General features: G+C 42.0%; 1 protein-coding gene across 2 annotated transcripts in view; it reads left to right on the top strand.

The window, feature by feature from the left end:
* The window catches only part of FNDC3B (fibronectin type III domain containing 3B), a 474,468-nt gene that overhangs the window by 426,713 nt on the left and 26,887 nt on the right, over nucleotides 1-20,868 (top strand). For both annotated transcript variants that reach the window (XM_073578841.1, XM_073578842.1), the window contains one exon: nucleotides 20,123-20,289. In XM_073578841.1, coding sequence (XP_073434942.1) covers nucleotides 20,123-20,289 — 167 coding nt within the window. The remainder of the gene's footprint in view (nucleotides 1-20,122; nucleotides 20,290-20,868) is intronic.

Genomic DNA, 20,868 nt, shown 5'->3' with positions numbered 1-20,868 from the left:
GCTGAATATGACAGCTGACACCCTGCAGCAATGCCCACGATCGGTGCTAGCCAAATTGTATGGTCCATTTTCTCCTGTTACCCTTGCGAAAGTAAAAAAAAAATTGTCTAAAGGAAAATTTTTGTTAAAGAAAAGTAAATGTTTTTTTCTTCAACATTCCAAAAATTCCAGTGAAGCACCTGAAGGGTTAATAAACTTTTTGAATGTGGTTTTGAGCACCTTGAGGGGTGCAGTTTTTATAATGGCGTCATTTTTGGGTATTTTCCATCATATAGGCCCCTCAAAGTCACTTAAAATGTGAGGTGGTCCCTAAAAAATTTGGTTTTGCAAATTTTGTTGTAAAAATGAGAAATCACTGGTCATCTTTTAACCCTTATAACTTCCTAACGAAAAAAGTTATGTTTCCAAAATTGTGTTGCTGTAAATTAGACACGTGGGAAATGTTATTTATTAACTATTTTGTGCACTATGTCTCTGATTTAAGGGCATAAAAATTAAAAGTTTGAAAATTGCGAAATTTTCAACATTTTCACCAAATTTCCATTTTTTTAACAAACGCAAGTCATATCAAAAAATTTGTTACCACTGTCATGAAGTACAATATGTCACGTGAAAACAATCTCAGAACCAAACGGGATCCGTTGAAGCGATCCAGAGTTGTTACCTCATGAAGTGACACTGGTCAGAATTGTAAAAATTGACCTGGTAAGGAAGGTGAAAACAGGCTTCGGGGTGAAGGGGTTAAAGGCACCAGCTGTCACCTCTTATGTCAAAATTATGGTAAAATCTATTTTCACTGGACACAGGTTGTAACCATTAATTGAGAGCGAAAGATCAATCCTGTTTTAGAAAAACATAACCTAGGATAAAACAAGAATGAACAAGTACCCTGCCGTAAATATATAGGAACTGTATATGTAAATAACATGGAGTACTCCTGATTGGGGTACACCTTGTTGTGGTGGGATGGCTTTTACTCTTTTTTGATCAAACTAGGGTCAACTAAGTACCTTATGTTGTTTACATTTTCTTTTACCATTTACTTTTTCCCTTCACCCATGACAGCACACCTGAGAGAGGGATCCGCCCCGCCAGGACAGGAACCTACTGAGATATAAGGGGCGGCACCTCTCCCCCGCTTCAGTTGGGTTCCTGTCCTGGAAGGAATCCCACTGTCGGCGGCGCCTGTCATGGGTGAAGAGAAAAAAAAAAAGAGACCCAGGCCCGTCCCGGCGCGGGAAGAACAGGTGCCTTACCTGTAGTGCCGGCCGTCGGGTGCTGGAGGCATAGTCCCCGGGGTCCCCCTGGTGTCCGGGTTCGTGTGGGCGCAGGTGGGATCCCGGTGGCTCCTGGAAGCCCCCACCGCACCGCCCTCCCCTCGCTCGCGCCCGCATCTCGATCTCCGAGGCGTCTGGCAGGGGAGAGACGCGGGTGTCTTCTGGCCGCTGAGGTCAGCGGCGCAGAGGATTGTGGGTGCGCCGGCTGACGTCAGCAGAAGGCGATGGTGTCATGGCACCAGGTGTGATGCCGGCTTTCTGAAGCGGTCGGCCGGCGGGCGGTCGCAGGGTGGAGGGGATGGAGATACCCACCAGGACGGAGGCCGCATTTAAATGAGGACCAGCGGCAGGGCAAGCAGTGCAAAATGGAGTCAGAGCAGGAGAGGTCCTTGTCTCTGCCTCCCTCACAACCCTCGGGCCGCAAACATGGAAGCCGGTCAAGCAGCAGCCGCCCCGGCTGCAGGTCGGGAGATTCCTCAAGGTCCAGAGAGCACAGGTCTCGTGCTCCGATGCAGTCTCCAAGTCCGGTACCCTTGATTACGGGTGGTGAGTGATCTTCGTGAATGCTAGTGACCGAAGAACAGTTGGCCTTGGAAGCAGAGATCCTGAACCTGATAGACAAGCAGGTCCTTTACGAAGTCCCAGACACACAGGAGGGAAGAGGGTTCTATTCCCCCCTTTTTCTGATAAAGAAACCGGATCAATCGTTCAGGACAATTATAAACCTCAGAGGGCTCAATCGGTGGATAAGGAATCAGACTTTCAAGATTGAGTCAGTGGCTACGGCCATAAAGCTACTACATCAAGATTGTTTTATGACCGTAGTCGATTTGAAGGATGCGTATTATCACATCCCTATCCATCCAGATTACCAAAAATATTTGAGGGTAGCTCTTTATATCCAAGGCGTACTGAGGCATTTCCAATTCAGACCTCTTCCATTTGGCATATCTATAGCCCCGAGGGTTTTCACCAAAGTCATAGCGGAGGTATCAGCCTTCCTCCGGATTCACGATACGGTCATAGAACCCTACTTAAACGATTTCCTTATAGTGGGCAGCTCAGAGAACCACTGCACGGCGCAGTTGAACCGTGTGACCGACACCTTACAAGAATTAGGGTGGATAATAAATTTCAAATCAAAACTACAACCCCTAAAAAAACAGACCTTCCTGGGATTTATCCTGGTTTCAGAACAGCAGGCGTGTCTGCTTCCGGATACCAAAGTAGAGAAGGTACAGAACATGGCTTTGGCTGCCCGAAACCAACCGCATATGACATTGAGAAATGCGATGTCTCTACTAGGTACCCTGACGTCCTGTATTCCGGCGGTCAGGTGGGCTCAATTTCACACCCGTCAGCTCCAGTGGGAGATACTATCAGCACAAAGATCGCTAAGAGGGCGTTTAGAAGGAAGGCTGGAGCTTTCCTTAGAGTCCAGAGACTCTCTCAACTGGTGGCTGGACAGTACAAACTTGGCCTCAGGAATACCTTGGGACAAACAGACGACAGACGTGATTCTAACAGACACAAGCTCCTCGGGGTGGGGGGCACACCTAAGGGGTCACGTAGGCCAGGGTTCCTGGACGCCTCAAGAAATGGGAGCATCTTCCAACCTGAGAGAACTATGGGCAGTGACCAAAGCCCTAGGCCACTTCATTCCGCTACTCCATTCCGCTACTCAGGGGTCGCAATCTCCGCATCATGTCGGACAACAAAGTAACGGTGGCGTACATCAACCACCAAGGGGGGACAAGATCACACTCCCTAATGAAGGCAGCAGACGACATTCTTGGCAGAGCGGAGCAACACGTACACTCCTTAACAGCCTTACACATAAAAGGGGCAGAAAACATAGAGGCCGATTTCCTGAGCCGCAATACTGAGGTAAGGAGAATGGGCTCTAAATCGGTCCGTTTTTCAAAAAATAACGCAGCTTTGGGGGAAGCCAGTGATAGACCTCTTTGCCAACAAGCACAACAGGCAAACAGGTTTTGCTCACTAAACCCGAGGGAAAATCCATGGACAGTGGACTCATTGCACATTCAGTGGAACTTCAGGCTAACTTATGCGTTCCCCCCAGTGGCTCTGATCCCAACACTTGTCAAGAAGATCAGGAACGATCAAGCCAGGGTGATTCTAATAGCCCCTTTTTGGCCAAAAAGGTCCTGGTTTCCTCTACTGCGAAGAATGTCCCTCTCCGATCCATGGGTTCTGACAGAAATTCCGGACCTACTAGCTCAAGGCCTAATATTCCACGCTCAGGTCAAAAGATTCCATCTGACGGCATGGAATTTGAAAGGTCGCTTTTAATGGATAGAGGGTTCGCCCCCAGGTTGGTGGCCACCCTTCTTAAGAGTAGGAAACCGGTGACGACTAATATCTACGGCAGAACATGGAATAAATTCCTACAGTTCCTAGGTAAGCCGCTAGAACAAGAACCCCCGATTAGTGCCATCTTGGAGTTTTTACAATTGGGGTTGCAGCTGGGGTTAGCGGTAAACACTCTTGAAGTCCAGGTATCTGCACTAGGAGCGCTCTATAACTGCAACTTGGCAGCAAATAGATGGGTAGCCAGATTCATAAAATCCTGCCATAGGGCTAGGCCTATCCCAATACCTAGAATAGCCCCCTGGGATTTAAACCTAGTACTTACAAAGGAACCATATGAGCCGTTACATCAGCTTCCCATAAAATTTCTGACCCTAAAGACTATCATTTTAGTGGCCCTTACATTGGCCCGTAGAACAAGCGACTTGCAGGCTCTCTCGGTGAATCCACCCTATACACAAGTTTTTCAGGACAGGGTGGTATTGAGAACAGACCCCGCTTATCTGCCTAAGGTAGCATCAGATTTCCATTGGGGGCAGGAGATTATCCTCCCATCCTTCTGCGACAATCCAAAAAATGCAGGGGGAGGAAAAATTCCATAGTTTGGACGTCAAGAGAGCCCTATTAGAATACATATCTGTCACTAGCCAGTGGAGGAGGTCCCAGTCCCTATTCGTAGCTTTTCAGGGTGCCAGGAAAGGCTTTGGGGTTTCGAAAGGGACTATTGCTAGATGGATTAGGGAGGCCATTAGTGTAGCCTACTCAGCTAGTGGTGTTCCGATTCCTGACGGCATTAAGGCTCATTCCACCAGAGCTGTGGTGACCTCCTGGGCTGAAAAGGCAGAGGTATCGATAGAACAAATTTGTAAGGCCGCTACCTGGGCCTCACCTTCAACCTTCTTTAAGCACTATAGATTAAATCTATCCTCCTCTGCTAACTTAACCTTTGGTAGAAGGGTGCTGCAAGCGCACCTTCCTAAGGTGTTTCGAAGTCTCCAAAAATCAGGTGTGCTGTCATGGGTGAAGGGAAAACCACCATGGTTACTTACCGGTAGCCTGTTTTTCCGGAACCCATGACAGCACCCGTATATCCCCCCCCTTTTCACCGTATGGGCGTGCACGATTAGTAGGGTGCTTTTGTGTGATGTGGTGTTGGATTAACATGTAACTAACTGGGAAGTCCTCTCAATGCTCTGTAACCCAACTGAAGCGGGGGAGAGGTGCCGCCCCTTATATCTCAGTAGGGTCCTGGCGGGGCGGATCCCTCTCTCAGGTGTGCTGTCACGGGTTCCGGAAAAAACGGCTACCGGTAAGTAACCATGGTGGTATTTTTTAATTGTAGGGTATTTGCTCATTTAGTTTTTATTGTGGGTTATGTTTGTTAATGGCCACAGGGTGAATGTGCACCTACACACTACAGTTCTATCAACATTTGTTCCAGCAAATTTCTCTGATGAAATATATTATAAGGGTGCTTGTTTTCATGTGTAGTATTGATTTATGAAATAAAAATTAAAACCACAATTGCTCTTTAACACCTTCACAATCAATGATTACAATCTTACGGGCAGGGTCGTCATTATTTAGTTGTATATTTACAGTACATCATTGGCATGTCCCTGCCTTTTGATGCAGGCTCACACGCTGAACCCGCATCTTTCTCTGCACTTTGTGGCTGACTGAATCAGATATTAAGTGCCACTAATAGCCGAGAGCCAACCGCGGCTGTTAACCAGTTAAATGTCGCTGTCAATCACTGACAGTGGCATTTAATACAGGCAGAAAGGAAGTGCTTCGTTGATCCCGCTCATTGGCCACGTGATTGTGGGGGCGCTGATGGGTTGTCATGACAGCTGGGGGTCTGCTGAAGACCCCCGCTACTTTCATCACGATCCTCCTGTAAATAGCAGATTGTGATTTATGCTATACATGTAGGTATAGCACAGGTGATCAGTCGATCGCAGCTTTTTATGTCCTTAGGGGACTATTAAATACAGTAAAAAGTTTAAAAAAAAAATTAAAAACACAAGATCAAATCACTTCCCTTTTGTACCATTAAAAATAAAACAATACAAAAAAAGAAAAAATACACATATTTGGCATTGCCACTTTTATAACTTTCCAATCTATCAAAATATAAAATAAATTAATCTGATAAACTGCGTAACGAGAAAAAAATTTAAAAGATGCCAGAATTACATTTGTTTGGTTTCAGCAACATTGCAATAAAAGTTGATCAAAACATCATATCTACCTCAAAATGGTGTTAGTAAAACCATCCACTCAGATCGCAAAAGGAAAGCTGTTACCCAGCTCCAGACGTTCCAAAAAAATGAGTACATTACTGGTCTCATCATTGTTATTAGTATTACGGTCTGGATACCCTACTTGTGCACCTCCTGTGGATTTTCTGAAATTTTGAGTGCCTTGCTGTTCACTACTACTTGAGTCATATTGCCAAGTCCGTTTTACCATGTGTTGAACAAGGTAAATAAAATAAAAAAAAAACATTGAGGAATTACACTTTTTTTGGTGTCATTAAAAAGTACAGCTCATCCTGCAAAAAAAAGCCCTCTTACTGCTATATGGCATGAAAAATAAAAACGTGATGGCTCTTGGTAGAAGGGGAGGAAAAAAATGGAAAATTGTCCAGGGATGAAGGGGTTAAAGGTCTTGGTGACTTGGTATTTAAGGATTTATCTAAATATTTATTTTTGAATATGAGAAAAGTGGTATGACAGTGGAGTCATTCTCAAGTACTACTACTGCCTTGTAATTCCAGTCTTTCATCAGATTTTTCACTAAGCATCTAACTAATGCTAAGAGGAGACTTAATAGCAGACTACAAATATATGAAGGGATGTCACAGTGTAGAAGAGAAGGATCATCCTTATTCTCATTTGCACTAGGAAACACGAAAAGCAATGGAATGAAACTGAACGGGAGAACATGCAAATTATCTCACATATGAGAAATCAGACAGAATCCCACTGCTGCCACCACTTATGAAGGATGGCTTTGGAGATATCGTGCAGAATCCCACCACTACATCACATGTGAGGGACCCACACCTCACCACCCCTCCTACGTCAGAAGGATCACGTAATAAGGTCTCCCCACTTTCACCAACGTGACGTTCCGCACACCCTGGGGACACGTAACGTCAGCTTGGTACAGTTCTACTTAGACACCCCCTGTCCACACAGGCCCAGAGAGAGGATGTGACCCACGCAGCCACTGATGTGCTGCCACACTCGCTCACAACCTTGACACGCTGAGAAGCACCTTTCATTAGCACCAGTGAAACAGAGCACTGCCAGACCGGTAGGTCTACCATCAGTTCCTTGTTAGGTCTAAGCACGGTCCATTAACGACATACGACATTAAATAGGTCCAGAAACCAGCCCCGTTAGCATGGAAAGTTAAACTGAGAAATGGACATGTGGATCTAGAAAGAGGAATAGCCCAAGTTTAAATTAAATATGTAATAGCCTTAAGGGCACACTAAGCAATACACTACATATGCAATTATCTTTCATATACAATGGCTAAATATGCAAATACAGATTGTGAGCGAAAAAGAGTGAATTCTTATGGATTTCATACTGTTAGTTCTATATTGAATTTTTTACTTTAATTCCTTCCTCTGGACATTAGTAGATACCTTTTAGGGTGTGTACCCCTTGTTTTCACATATATTTTTTAGACATTGTTTTGTTGTCCTATTGCTTATCACCTGATTTAAAGAAAGTATAATTTTGGTTCACTATTTCACAGGGCTGTGGAGTCGGTAAGCCAAACCTGCGACTCCGACTCAGACTCCTCAATTTCCCTTACTCCGACTCCAACTCCGACTCCGACTCCCACACATATTGCTTATATTTAAGTGAAAAATTTATTGTAGTACAATGTGAACCTCAGACATTTAATCATTTTTATGATCCAATAATCAAGATATTTATATAGAACAGAATATATATTGGTGTACTACCCGGTTTTCATTCTTTTTGGTACAGATACGATATGGATAGACAGATATGGATAAATGGATAGATAGAGCAGATTTCTAATCTGCTTTTGCTATTGAAAACATTATCTATGAGCTCAAAAACCTTTCAGGTGATGCAGTTTTTTAAAAAGATGATCAGCTTTTGCAGCTGAAAAACGTATCCTCAAAAAACACAGGAAAAACGCTCTGTGTGAATGTAGCCTTAGATCAGGAATAGAACAGCCATTTATAGGACATTTCATAACTTTCCCAAACTCCTATGAAAAAATATTCAGCACATCCTGCATTGAATTACTGTACCCAATTTATTATATATTTTAGGAGTCTGAGTCGGTCCATTTTATACCGACTCCAACTCCGACTCCGACTCCACCAAAATGAGCACCGACTCCACGACTCCGACTCCGACTCCACAGCCCTGCTATTTCAGATGTATTGGGACTCTTTATGGTTAGATTCGCTTTCTTTTTTTTCTCTCGTGGTTATTTACAGACTGTCCTGTTTGACATACACAGGTCTTGAGTTGTGTGGATATTGTATTATTTATGTTATTGAATTGTATGCCTTTTACCCAACGGGACCTACTTTGTTCCCTTGTTTCAAATATAGATAGTGGTAGGACAAACAGATATAAGCAGAATATATGTCAATTACCGGGTTGATGTTCGACCGTGTGTGTGCTGGGCCGCAGGAGGCATGGGATACCAGTTGTCTCCTTGGATGAGATATTCGAAAAAACTTTGACATTGAGGGTGACCGATGAGTGGAACAGGCTGCCACGAGAGGTGGTGAGATCTCCTTCAATGGAAGCCTTCAAACAGAGGCTGTGCAGACATCTGTGTGAGATGGTTTAGTGAATCCTGCATTGAGCTGGCGGTTGGACACGATGACCCCGGGGGTCCCTTCCAACTCTGACATTCTATGATTCTATAGTGCTGAATTATTCAGCCACTCATTATTTCCTCTTACATGTATACACATTGCCACAGCAGTCTGCAAATATTAACTATATGAATTCTATTGTTTCCACAAATAGAAAACATGTAGGTTCAAGCTTTTGGATCAAGGTGTGTGTGCCCATCTGCCTACATACAGCAAGGTGAGGCGACTTGGGTCAGTCCCATATTCCTGAAATAACCAGGGTCTGAAATAATCAGCTTACTGGTGCAAAAAAATACTTAGCACAGTGCTCAAAGTGAGGTTAAGCAATTATATCTAAATACAAGAAGCTTCCTTCCTGAATTTGGGTCATTGTCATGGAAACCTGTGAATTCTCCATGAATTACCAGGTTTTCACTAGTCTGATGGGGAAAGAAAATCATGCTTGGAGTATGTATTCTGTGTCCTCCCAACAATCCACTGTGAGATCACTACAATAGTGATGTAAGAACCAGCCGTCCTTGACTCACCCTTATCACCCTAGGTCACTAGGATTACACAAATCATGTTATTTCTGATTTCTTAAAACACTGATAATAAAGTTAAAAAAATACAATAAAAACTCATCTAAATTCTATTTTTTAGATAATTGTATTTCTTTTTCATTTTTATTTTGATTCATTTCCTTTTTTCCTATCATCTTTCACAAACCCACTGACACCATCGCAGACTATTTCACCAAACACCCCTGATGAAGCTTGTCAGTTACCAACAATATACATGGGGTCTTCTGCGCTCACTCCCACCCTCACTGACCACTGCTAAGTAAATATTATAACTATTGATTTATTTTTTTGCTTTGCTTTAATACCTTTTATATCTTGTTAGACTTCGCGTTCATTTAGGAAGACCTTTACCATTCCCATTATTTTTTTGGTTTCAATGGGTCCAGTTTAGCTGCTTTGCCTCTGGGTGGTTGTGGTGTTTTGTGTGTACATGTGGAGGGTTTAGTACAATTCCTATTACATGTTTTATGCCTCCCATATGGTAGGATATCTTTTTAAGAGTACTTATATTTTGCCTCTTTGCTCTTAGGGCTACAGTAATCATTTTGTTACAGTGGTGTTTTTTGCCCACTTATGCTCTGTTCAGATCTGCACTGGAGCTTTCATACTGGAAAAGATCTGTCTGTAAGGAGATTGAACACCATGATAATGGCATGACTGTAATGGGATCCTTTGTGGTCCAGATCATGAAATTGATAAGACATTGCCTTTATTTTCATTTATCTGATCCTATGATGGAGCTTTTGAACCAAAATGAAGAACACAGTTGTGAAAAAGTCAATAAGCCTGCCTTCTTCCTGTACTGCCAATACCTGTTATTTTTCTTGTCAAATTTAAAGGCACCAAATGGGTCCTCTGACATCAGTGTAACTCAATTTTTTATTAACATTTACTACTGATCGCTTCCTTGGGGCTACCTGGTTGGAACTTCTTGTTGCAAGATGGTAATCCTTCTATTTAAAATAATCTTGGCGGCAGAGTTATCTTCCAGGCAGCGTCTTCCCCATAGCCTGGAAGAGGTCATTTATATAAAGTGATAAAAGATGATTTATCAACAAGACATCTGATATGAGACATACAGGCATCACTCTCCTCAGCAGTCTATGACCTGTATGCTCATATTAATAGTATGGATGGGCCAGATGTGATGACAGAAATACTGTCCTTTCTTTGGCTTAAAAAAGTTGTTTTAAATTACCGTAATGCATAGTGCTTTCTATGGCTCTAATTTAGTATACAACCTCCCCTAGTTTTCTTCACAAGATCACAAAGCGTCTGTAATGCCAAAGCCCTCTTATTAATTTAGAGTATGGGGTTTGGAGTGTGTACACGCTCAACGCTCTTGTCGCAGGGTCACTGGATATGTCCAGCAGTACTTGAGATTGCTTGTGCAGTCAGAAGGACAAACAATTGCGTTCCACCAGTTCAGACCCCTTGGAGATAGTTCTGAAGGCGATTAGTTCCTCAGATGAGTCTCCTAATACTAATGGTGGCTGAAGGATGCTTATTTCAACAGTGTTGAGGTCAAGAGACCCCTGAAATAGCAGCTGTCATTGTACAGCTCAAACATCTATGTGGGATAGACCGCCGTCATAGAGAAAGGCACAAAGAAAGAGCTGCAGGCAAATTCTTAAAGAAATGGAAGATATTTATCGAAACCCATTATTCCAGTAAAAAAAAATTCAAGCTCTAATATGCCTATTCAGATACAGAGTGGTACGGGGTTGAGTATTTGAAAGGCACTTTGAGAACCCTGAGCGAGTAGATCTAAAAATTAAAAGCTCATCCTGGCACATCATAATGTTGTAATATACAAAGTAGCTTACCTGGAACATTTATAAATGTATTAATATGAGCATCCAGATTTTTTTACTTTTTTTTTTTTTTCAAAGTTTCAAACAACCAGAACTTTTTCACAGCCTTCAGTGTTGGGCTTGAAAACACATGCCATGAATCAAGTGCTGAAAGGATGACATGTATTCTATATTAAATAATAAATCATGGGAGGAAATGGTGTATTTCCTGTTATTGCTTACAAACCAGACCACTTCGTCTTCTTGTAATTGTGTTTTGGAAACCAAAATCTGCTACTTTCTCAACAACAGAGCTCATGTAATAGAATGTTAGTATGACTATCTGTGCGATTGTCTTCATTCAATGCTGTATTGGACAGTATAGGATTTCTGCATATGTTGAGTTAATCATGTAGTAAAGGGGTGGACTTTTGTGGTCCCATTACTTTTTTACAAAATTCAACTAAGAGCTGTATCAAGCCTCCTCAAAAACTGAGCCTGCTTCATATGCGGCAAATGCTGGTTGTGTTACATAGTCTTCATCTGCCTGAAACTGCAGCAAGCAGAATTTGCTCTGATCGCTGCAGTTAACCATGACGTCAAAGCTAATGCGCGCATTTCGGTTCCCGTGGACCCGCCACAGTGCTAGTGCAGTTAACTATTAGATTACCATGTAACTGCCACTAGTAATCCTCTTGTGAATCTGAGCCACAGGCTGAGCTCCATACTAAAATCATTATTTCACTATTGCAAGTCTGTGCAATCAATCACAGGAGCAAGTTCCGTAGGACTAAAAAAATAGTCAAAATCTTTTAATAGTATTTAAATGAAATGTACATCGTAAAGGTTTAAATCACACTCCTCCCCCCTTTTTTAATATAAGAAAAAATAAATGGTCGTGTTCAAAAATTCTGGTCTATTAAAATAGAAAAATATAAAATTATTTAAACAATATGTTGCAAAATAAAATCGAAAGGCCAGAATTGTCCCTTTTTTTGTTTTATCATAATTTATGTCATATTTAACCCAAAATATTATCAACAAAAATGTCAGCTCAGTGAGCCCTAGCCCATGGATGGAAAAGTGAAAACATTAAAGGTCTAAGATTGGTGACGCAAACATTTTATTTATTTATTTATTTATTTTTTTTACATATGAAAGGTTCTGAAATTTTTTTAACCACTAAAATTTTTTTAAAAAGTTATCGCTCTTGGAACAAGGGGAGGAAAAAAAAAAAGCACAAAAAGAAAGCAAAAATGTCTGGGTATTGTAGGGTTAATTCTACAATTCAACAATACACATCTCCGCATTAAAATTGCATCACCAAGAAGGAAAAGTCTTGAAACTGATTAAAAAAAAATCACAGGGTCAATAGATATGTTAATGATTTGCAACTTATGAAATAATTGTAACAACATTTTTTGAACCATCTCTATTTATTCAGTTTCAAGCATTATAACACCACATGCAAAAGTAGATGAACCTACATGCCTTGGCATGCCATTAATGAGTTTATTAATGTTTTTATGAGGAATATTCTGTCCCGCTGAATGAACTTTAGCACACAGTTCATAAAGATCCACTGCTGGCAGCTCCCTTTGCAATTACCAACTTATTATGTCTAAATGAGCTCTTGCACTCATCTACATAAGAATCTGACTCCATAGCTTATTATAAATGGGATATTTCCAATGTGATGTATAATGGTTACTAGTGTTACCAGTGTGATATGTAATGACCGCTCTCTGCTCTCCTGATCTCACTGCAGAGCTCTGTGTGATTATACCTGACACATCAGCAGGTTCCTCTCCGCTTCCATCTCACTGGCAGACAGGGTTGTAATATTGTTACAATACAGCAGAGCTCAGAGAGCTACAGCAAATATGTTTTTAAGAAGACAAATTTCTCCTGTCCTGTGTTAGTTACTTTTCTTACACTGGTAACTCCCCCTTTCACATAAAATAATCTCTGGAGGCAGATTTTCATGCAGTTCTGTCTTTGGACCATGGATCTGAACAGCTCTTTTACATATCAGAAAGATGTGGCTTTCACTGGAATAAAACATCAGATTTCAGATATCAAGATATAATTTTATTCAGCTCCATATGACCTACATACCCATATAGACGGCTTAGGGGGTTGATCCTCCTGACAGATTCCCTTTAATGCTACAGAATACCAATACATTTTGGACAGTGTTTACAACATTATAGAACAGGAATCACAGAAAATAGCCCCTAAACAGAGGCAACAACAGAGGAATATTAAAAATTGTATTTTATTGAAAAAATCATTAAAAAGGTAAGAAAAGAATGACTCAGAATATACATAAACCAGGGACTTATCACAATAGAATACTCACAATGCAAAAAAAAGCTGTTTACAAAACGGCACACCTATCAATAAATGTAATGATGTACCACTAAAACTTGATATACACCAAAGACATGTGACATAAAGGACAGTGGTGTGTTTACAACATTATAGAACAGTTTGGACAAGACGCTTTTCTGTTCCAGCATGACTGTTTTCCAATGCAGAAACCACGATTCATAAATGTATGAGTTTGGTGTGGATGAACCGACTGGCCTGCACAAAGCCTTGGCCTCAACCCCATCAAACACCTTTGGTATGAACTGGAATGGAGATTGTGAGCCAGGCCATCGCATTTTTGTCTGACTTCACAATATCATCAATATCTGATTGGGGAGGTGTGCGACACCTGACAACCCTATCGATCAGCTGTTGTGGCCGGATGTGATAAGTTGCAGAGCTGAATAGCACCGATCTGTCAGCAGATTAGTGGCAGAGGCTGGGTACTGCACAACTGCCCCTATTCGACTCAGTAGGGGGTAGATGTGGAGAACCTGGCCGTGGTCACTCAGCAGCTCAGTACATCCGGCTGGCATCTGGAACATCTTATCAATGGGGGTGCTGGGTGTCTCACCCTCCATCAATCAGATATTAACCTGATGATAGGCCATCAATAGACAAGTCCCGGACAACCCCTTTAATACCTATGAAATAAAATTGAGTGTGATAAAAGTTTGTGTAGGTATAATGTGTAGTTGTTACAATACTTTTTTGCCCATATAGTGTGTCTGCGTATTCAGTCCAGATTTCATCTCTGGTTATTAGGCTAGTAATTAGAATAATTTGTGTGATGTATGACATTGTCAGTGTCTGAAGAGCAGTTTCAGCAAAATATCTATACTCTACAGGTCTCAAATGAATCCCTAAAATGTGAAGTTTTTCATTGGAGGCTTTCGAAACTGAACATTGGCCTAAAATTTCTGTTCTTTGTTACAGTAAATGAGGTTTACAAGCATACAGTCCCTTTAAATAACATACAAACCCTCAACACATCCTGTCTGTTAGCACACATGACAGTAGTGATACATCTGCATAACTGACCCTTGATATATGGAGTCAGTTTTTGGACTGAAACGACTGCAAGTGTTATAAACACAGTCGAAAGATTAATGTTGCTATTTAACAAGGTGACACCATTATCTCGTGGTTGGTCTCAGCAGGAGTTTAGAAGCAAAGCAGTTTATTTTGTGCATTCTGCAGTCCGAATTTTAATATTTTAATGACAATATTTACAGAGCTTATTTAGCAATCTTCTTCAGTAAATGGATTTGCTCTGGTTAATCCCTTCACGACATATGACGTATAGGTGAATCTTACAGAATTACAATATCATCAATAAGTTAATTTATTTCTGTTTTTCAATACAAAAAGTGAAACTCATATTATACAGTATAGAGTCATTACAATCAGAGTGATCTATTTCAAGTGTTTATTTCTGTTAATGTTGATGATTATGGCTTCCAGCCAATGAAAATCCAAAAGTCATTATCTCAGTAAATTAGAATACTTTATAACACGAGCTTGAAGAATAATTTTAAAATTTGAAATGTTGGCCTCTTGAAATGTATGTTCAGTAAATGCACTCTATACTTGGTCAGGGCTCCTTTGGCTTAAATTATTGCATCAATGCGACGTGGCATGAAGGCGATCAGCCTGTGGCACTGCTGAGGTGTTATGGAAGCCCAGGTTGCTTTGATAACAGCCTTCCGCTCGTCTGCATTGTTGTGTTTGGTGTCTCTCATCTTCCTCTTGACAATAACCCATAGCTTCTCTATGGGGTTAAGGTCAGGTGAGTGCTGGCCAATCAAGCACAGTGATATTGTTGTTTTTAACCAGGTATTGGCACTTTTGGCAGTGTGGACAGGTGCCAATTCCTGCTGGAGAATTACATTTCCATCTCCTAAAAGCTTGTCGGCAGCGGGAAGCATGAAGTGCTCTAAAATTTCCTGGTAGACGGCTGCATTGACTTTGGTCTTGATAAAACACAGTGTACCTACACCAGCAGATGACAAGGCTCTCCAAACCATCACTGATTGTGGAAACTTCATACTAGACCTCAAGCAGCTTCAATTGTGTGCCTCTCCACTCTTCCTCCAGACTCTGGGACCTTGATTTTCAAGGTCTAGTGTTAAGCATGGCGCATAATGTGAAGTCATTATCTCAGTAAATTAGAATACTGCTGAGCGGTCACGTGATACAGCTCATTAAAGTAATGAATATGCATGTGTCTCCACTCCCATAGGCGTGAAGCGCATATTCATTACTTAAATGAGTGGTATCACATGACCGCTCAGCAAAGGAAGAAAGGAAGAGATGCAGACGCCGGGACGGAGATGTATCAGTGCCAGGAGAGTGAGTAGGACTGGGGGAGCAATATTCACGTGTCCCCGTTCCACCGCAGCGCTGTGTCTTACGGGTCCTCTGGCTGTGACGTTCAGGTCAGAGGGCGCGATGATGTGATTAGTGCGTGCCCTCTGCCTGAACAGTCACTGCAGAGTCGTCGATGCTGATGAGCAGCGGTCAGTGACGAGAGGTCATTTTTTTTAATCGCAGCAGCATTATATGGAGCGTATATTAATATGGACCATGTTATGGGGCCATCATTAATCTTTCTGCATCATTATATGGGGCGTATTTTTCTATGGAGCATCTTATGGGGCCATCATTAACCTTTGTGCAGCATTACATGGGGCATATTTTGTATGGAGCATCTTATGGGGCCTATCATGAACTGTATGGAGCATTATATGGTGCTCCTGATTCAATATGGAAATTTAAAAACATTTAAACTAGTGATGTCTCAATTAATTTTTCTTTTAGTTATCTATTTTTATTTTGGAAATTTAGCAGTAGCTGGTGCATTTCTTACCCTAGGCTTATACTCGAGTTAATAAGTCTTCCCAGATTTTTGTAGCAAAATTAGATGTCACACCTTATACTCGGTTTGGCTTATACTCAAGTATATACGGTACCTGTCCTGCCCAGTGCCGCCACAGCACGGTCATTTACCTCTCTTGCTGGCAATTCAGCTGATCAGCGTTAACAGAGCAGCTCTTCTTCCGGGCTGCTCAGTCATTGGACGTTACTGCTGACGTCCTGCTGATTGAGAGTCGGGGCAGCCTGCTGTCAATGAGCATGACGTCAGCAGTCATGCCATTTCAACATAAAAAGTGGAAAAGAAGTTGCTGCTCTAAAGGCCCCGTCACACTAAGCGACTCACCAGCGATCCCGACACCGATATGAAGGTGTCAGGATCGCTAGTAAGTCGCTATGTGATCGCTGGTGAGCTGTCACACAGACAGCTTCACCAGCGATCAGCACAGCGATGCCGAGCGCCCGGCATCGCTGGCTATCGCTGTAGAAAATAGTATCAAAATAAAAAATATAGTTATTCTCACCTTCCGATGTCCCGTTCAGCCATCCTGCCTCTCTCCACGCTCCGGTCCCAGTGATCCTTTGCACGAATGACCGCGAGATGTCACGGTCTCGCGGGATAACAAAGTCTCGCGGTCATTCATGCAAAGGATCACTGGGACCGGAGCGTGGAGAGAGGCAGGATGGCTGAACGGGACATCGGAAGGTGAGAATAACTATATTTTTTATTTTTTTTTATTATTTTTTTTACTCCTGATCGCTGGTCTCCCGCTGTCACACACAGCGATGCGTGCTGGCCAGCGGGAGACCAGCGACCAAAGAAATGTCCAGAGGTTTCTTGCAGCGATCAGCGATACCGGCAGGGGGGCCGCTCGCTGATCGCTGTCACACACAGCGATCTCGCTGGTGAGATCGCTGTTACGTCACTAAAGTAGTGACTCAGCAGCGATCTCGCTACCGAGATTGCTTAGTGAGACGGGGCCTTAAGTGAAGGCGACGAAACTGCTGAATCGCCGGCACCAGTGGTCTGTGACCGCTTTGTTACGGCAGAGATCGGTGCCAGGCACAACAGGAAAGGTAACTAGCAACCACCAACTTGTCAGTTAAAAAAAAAAAAATAGTCCTTGATAAATTCTTTAAGTCCAATCCTGTCCAAGTCTCGTGTGTTCTCTTAACTTGTTTCTTGCATTCAGTGTTGGAAAAATAAATAGATCTATAATAATATACACAAAATATTCTCTGGGTTATAAGTAAATCTCAACTCCTTGTCACAAGAAAATAAGAAGTGGGAGTAAACTTGCTGTGACATTAATGGATATATCTTTAATCGGCTTTTATGTTAAATGTTCTGCAATTTCAGAACAGAACGTGACTTAAGTGGTTTGCAAGGGCTGCATGTTTGCACTGGGAAGCGTTCGCTACATTGGTTTTATGTGCTGAGCTCCTTGTGCACATTGTTTGCTGATCTTTTCTTTTTTATGCGTTGTTCAGGGATTACGGTAACAGTCATGTAGAACTCCATAACAATCAGTTTATTAGCTGTGACTGCTAATGCTTACATCTTTATTTTACCAAATAATTAGCATTTATATGTTTAAAGAATTTCAATAAAGGTAATTTCTAAACAGCACCTCTGCATATGGGCACTAGCGATGAGCGAACGTGCTCGGATAAGGTGCAATCCGAGCATGCTTGGGTGCCAACTAAGTGACTTCAGCGTGCTCGAAAACAGGCATTCCATGCATGTAATGTGGCTGTCGAAAAGCGTTGAGACATGCAGGCGCAGCGACTCGAACATATTTTTTGAGCACGCCGAAGACACTCGGTCAGCACACGAGCATGCTCGGATAACACCACTGATGGGCTCCTATCTGTCATCATGTGGTGGGATTTCAATCAGATTATACATCTTGGAAATGGCAGCAGAGATGGGAGGAGGATAATTTACCCAATTACATTCCATTTACAGTTTATTTGCAAAGGAGAAAAAGTATATACTTTAATTTTTTAGGAGGATGGTAGAAAACCTGCTAGATATGAAGCTTAACAAGAGTAAACAATCATTTTAGTGCCCCTCCACCACAAAGTAATATATACACACCACTTAATGCTGGCATGCCGTTCTCTGCTTCACTCATCTGCTTGTCCCGACTGCACACTGCCTACAATGAAGGAAGCCCATCTATTCCTAACCACAGGCCTGAAGTACACGCAAACATAGGGAGAACCTGCTTACTGTAAGCTAATTTTGCTCACGGTCAGATTTGAACCCCGGACTCCAGTGCTACAAAGCAATAGTGGAACCTACTGTGCTCAGCTTTCCCAAAACTGGTGTTTCCACTTTGGTAGCGTACAGTTGTCTAAAATGTCTGTGTGTTAAAATCTTCTGCTACTGGAAGTAAGCAAAATAGCCTCATACTGTCACACTCCACCACAAAATTATATTATAGTTTGTAGGTTTCAACAACTGTTTGCTGAACTCAAAGTACAGTAGAAAAGTATTAGGAATTATAGGTTAAGTTACAAAAAGAACTGAAAACCTGCGGAAGAAGGCTGGCTGAACCTTTGTAAAATGCAGTCTTTCTGTACACACAGGGGAGAGCTTTGTGAATGAGGTAAAGTTCTTAGAATGATTTTCCACTATATCTTTATTTTCAGAAATGTGTTGATGAGATAATTTTTGTGGCATTTACTAATATAGAAGTATTACAGATTCTCCTCCTATACTGGTTAGTACAGCTTTCCTATCTGCATATTACAGGTTCTCCTTATCCACTGGTTAGTACACCTTTCCTATCTGCATATTACAGGTTCTCCTCCTACACTGGATAGTACAGCTTTCCGCTCTTCATATTACAGGTTCTCCTCTTCCATTCGTTAGTCCAGCTTTCCGATCTGCATATTACAGGCTCTCCTCCTGCACTGGCTAGTACAGCTTTCCTATCTACATATTATATGTTATCCTCCTCCACTAGTTAGTACACATCTCCTATTTGTATATTACAGGTTCTCCTTCTGCACTAGTTAGTACACCTTTCTTATCTGCATATTACAGGCTCTCCCCCTTCACTAGTAAATACATTTTTCCTATCTGCATGTTACAAGTTCTCTTTTTCTAGTCTCCTCCTCCACTAATTAACACTTCCTATCAGCATAGCTCCCCTATTCTCAAAATGTGTAAAATAAAGAAGAAGAAAAAAGGACGGCGCCTTTCGGAATATGTTTTGGCAAATTCATACAGATAGCAGATGTCATGATCCAGACCGGGTTTTGAGTCCTTTATTCCTGGACTGGTCATGTCAAGAGTTAACCGTTCCCAGCCTCAGTCTGGGCTCAGGTTGGCTATTTATCGCCGCTGCTTCCTGCACGTGATGTCAGTTATAGTTTTTGCCTATTGCTGCTGTAGCGGACTCTGATTGCTCTGATTAGTCCTGCTGTTTTTGCGGTTTTCCCCTATTCCTGCCTTGACCCAGTGTTTCCCTTTAGTGTGCTAACTCCCTGGTTTTGACTTGGCTTGTATCCTGACCTGCTTCTGTCCTTTGTCTTTTGGCTTATCTGCTCCTGACCGTTACTGATTCCCTGGCTCATCTCTGACCGTGAGTTTGCTCATTCCTTTGGTACTGCTCTATAGTCTAGGATTTGACCCGGTTTGTTTGACTATTCTGCTGCCACCTGTGGTGGCCTCACTTCTGCACTGCAGGCCAGCTCTGTTTAAGTGCAGTGCTGCTTCCAGTCTACTGCCATCTAGTGGAGCCTGCACCTAGTAAACTAATCCATTTGTCTTTTTAATTGTATTTCTTACATCTGTGAGGTTTTTTTGTGTAATCTTTTCCTTACCTATCTGTTTAACTCTTCGTAGTTTCACATGGGAATCATTGAGATACAACATTGGTGCTGTCCATGACGACTTGCACTCGTTGAAACTTTCTATTGTTCATTAACAACTGAAATTCAGTCTCTGGTTTGTTCCCAACCACCGGCTTGATGGATAATATGATGATTTGTCAATTTATTTTTTAGGTTTATCCCCATCTATAGGGGTCCAAGCCACACTTATAAAGTGCAGAGACTGACTGAGTTTACCTGCTACAACTTCAGAATCCAGGCTGTGAATGACGCTGGGGAAGGACCATTTTCTGACATCTACACATTCAGTACAGCCAAATCGGTGCCACCAACCATTAAAGGTTAGTTTTCTGGTGAAACCGGTTATTTATGGGGAAATATTAACTTTGGATGACTAAAAGTGCTCAGTAACCATATGCCGTGTTGCACGCACTCAGGGGTACTTGCATTTCTGACATTTATGGCACATGTACAGTCTGTGAATGGAGAGCACTAAACCTCTCCATTTCCTGGGTCATACATCTCTTATACATTTAATAGCATATCGGTGGGACCTTATGTAGGAATACCCCTTTAATTTCACCATGAGAACATAACTCTCTGTATCTGTTTTAATAAATACTTGTATTCCCTATAATATAAGAATTCTAGACTGTCTTTTCATATCAGATTACACAGTTCCTCTATTATTCCTCAGAGAAATGTTTGAATAGATTGACAAGTAGGTCTTACAATTACCATACCCATAGCGAAATGGGTGAGTCCTTGCAGTCGGCCCTGATAGAACAGTATCAGTGTGTAGGTGGTGCCCCCAACTGGCACCTCCCAGTTGCCCATTTAGTCATAGCTTTCAAATACGAATAATGAATACAACCCCGGGAGAGCTGAGCATTCATCTTTAAAGGGACTCTGTCAGCGCA

This window comes from Dendrobates tinctorius, unplaced genomic scaffold, assembly GCF_039654945.1.
Source record: "Dendrobates tinctorius isolate UK_male_01 unplaced genomic scaffold, ASM3965494v1 ptg000060l, whole genome shotgun sequence".
Classification (NCBI taxonomy): Eukaryota; Metazoa; Chordata; class Amphibia; order Anura; family Dendrobatidae; genus Dendrobates; species Dendrobates tinctorius.
This window is presented reverse-complemented; position numbering and strand designations above follow the sequence as displayed.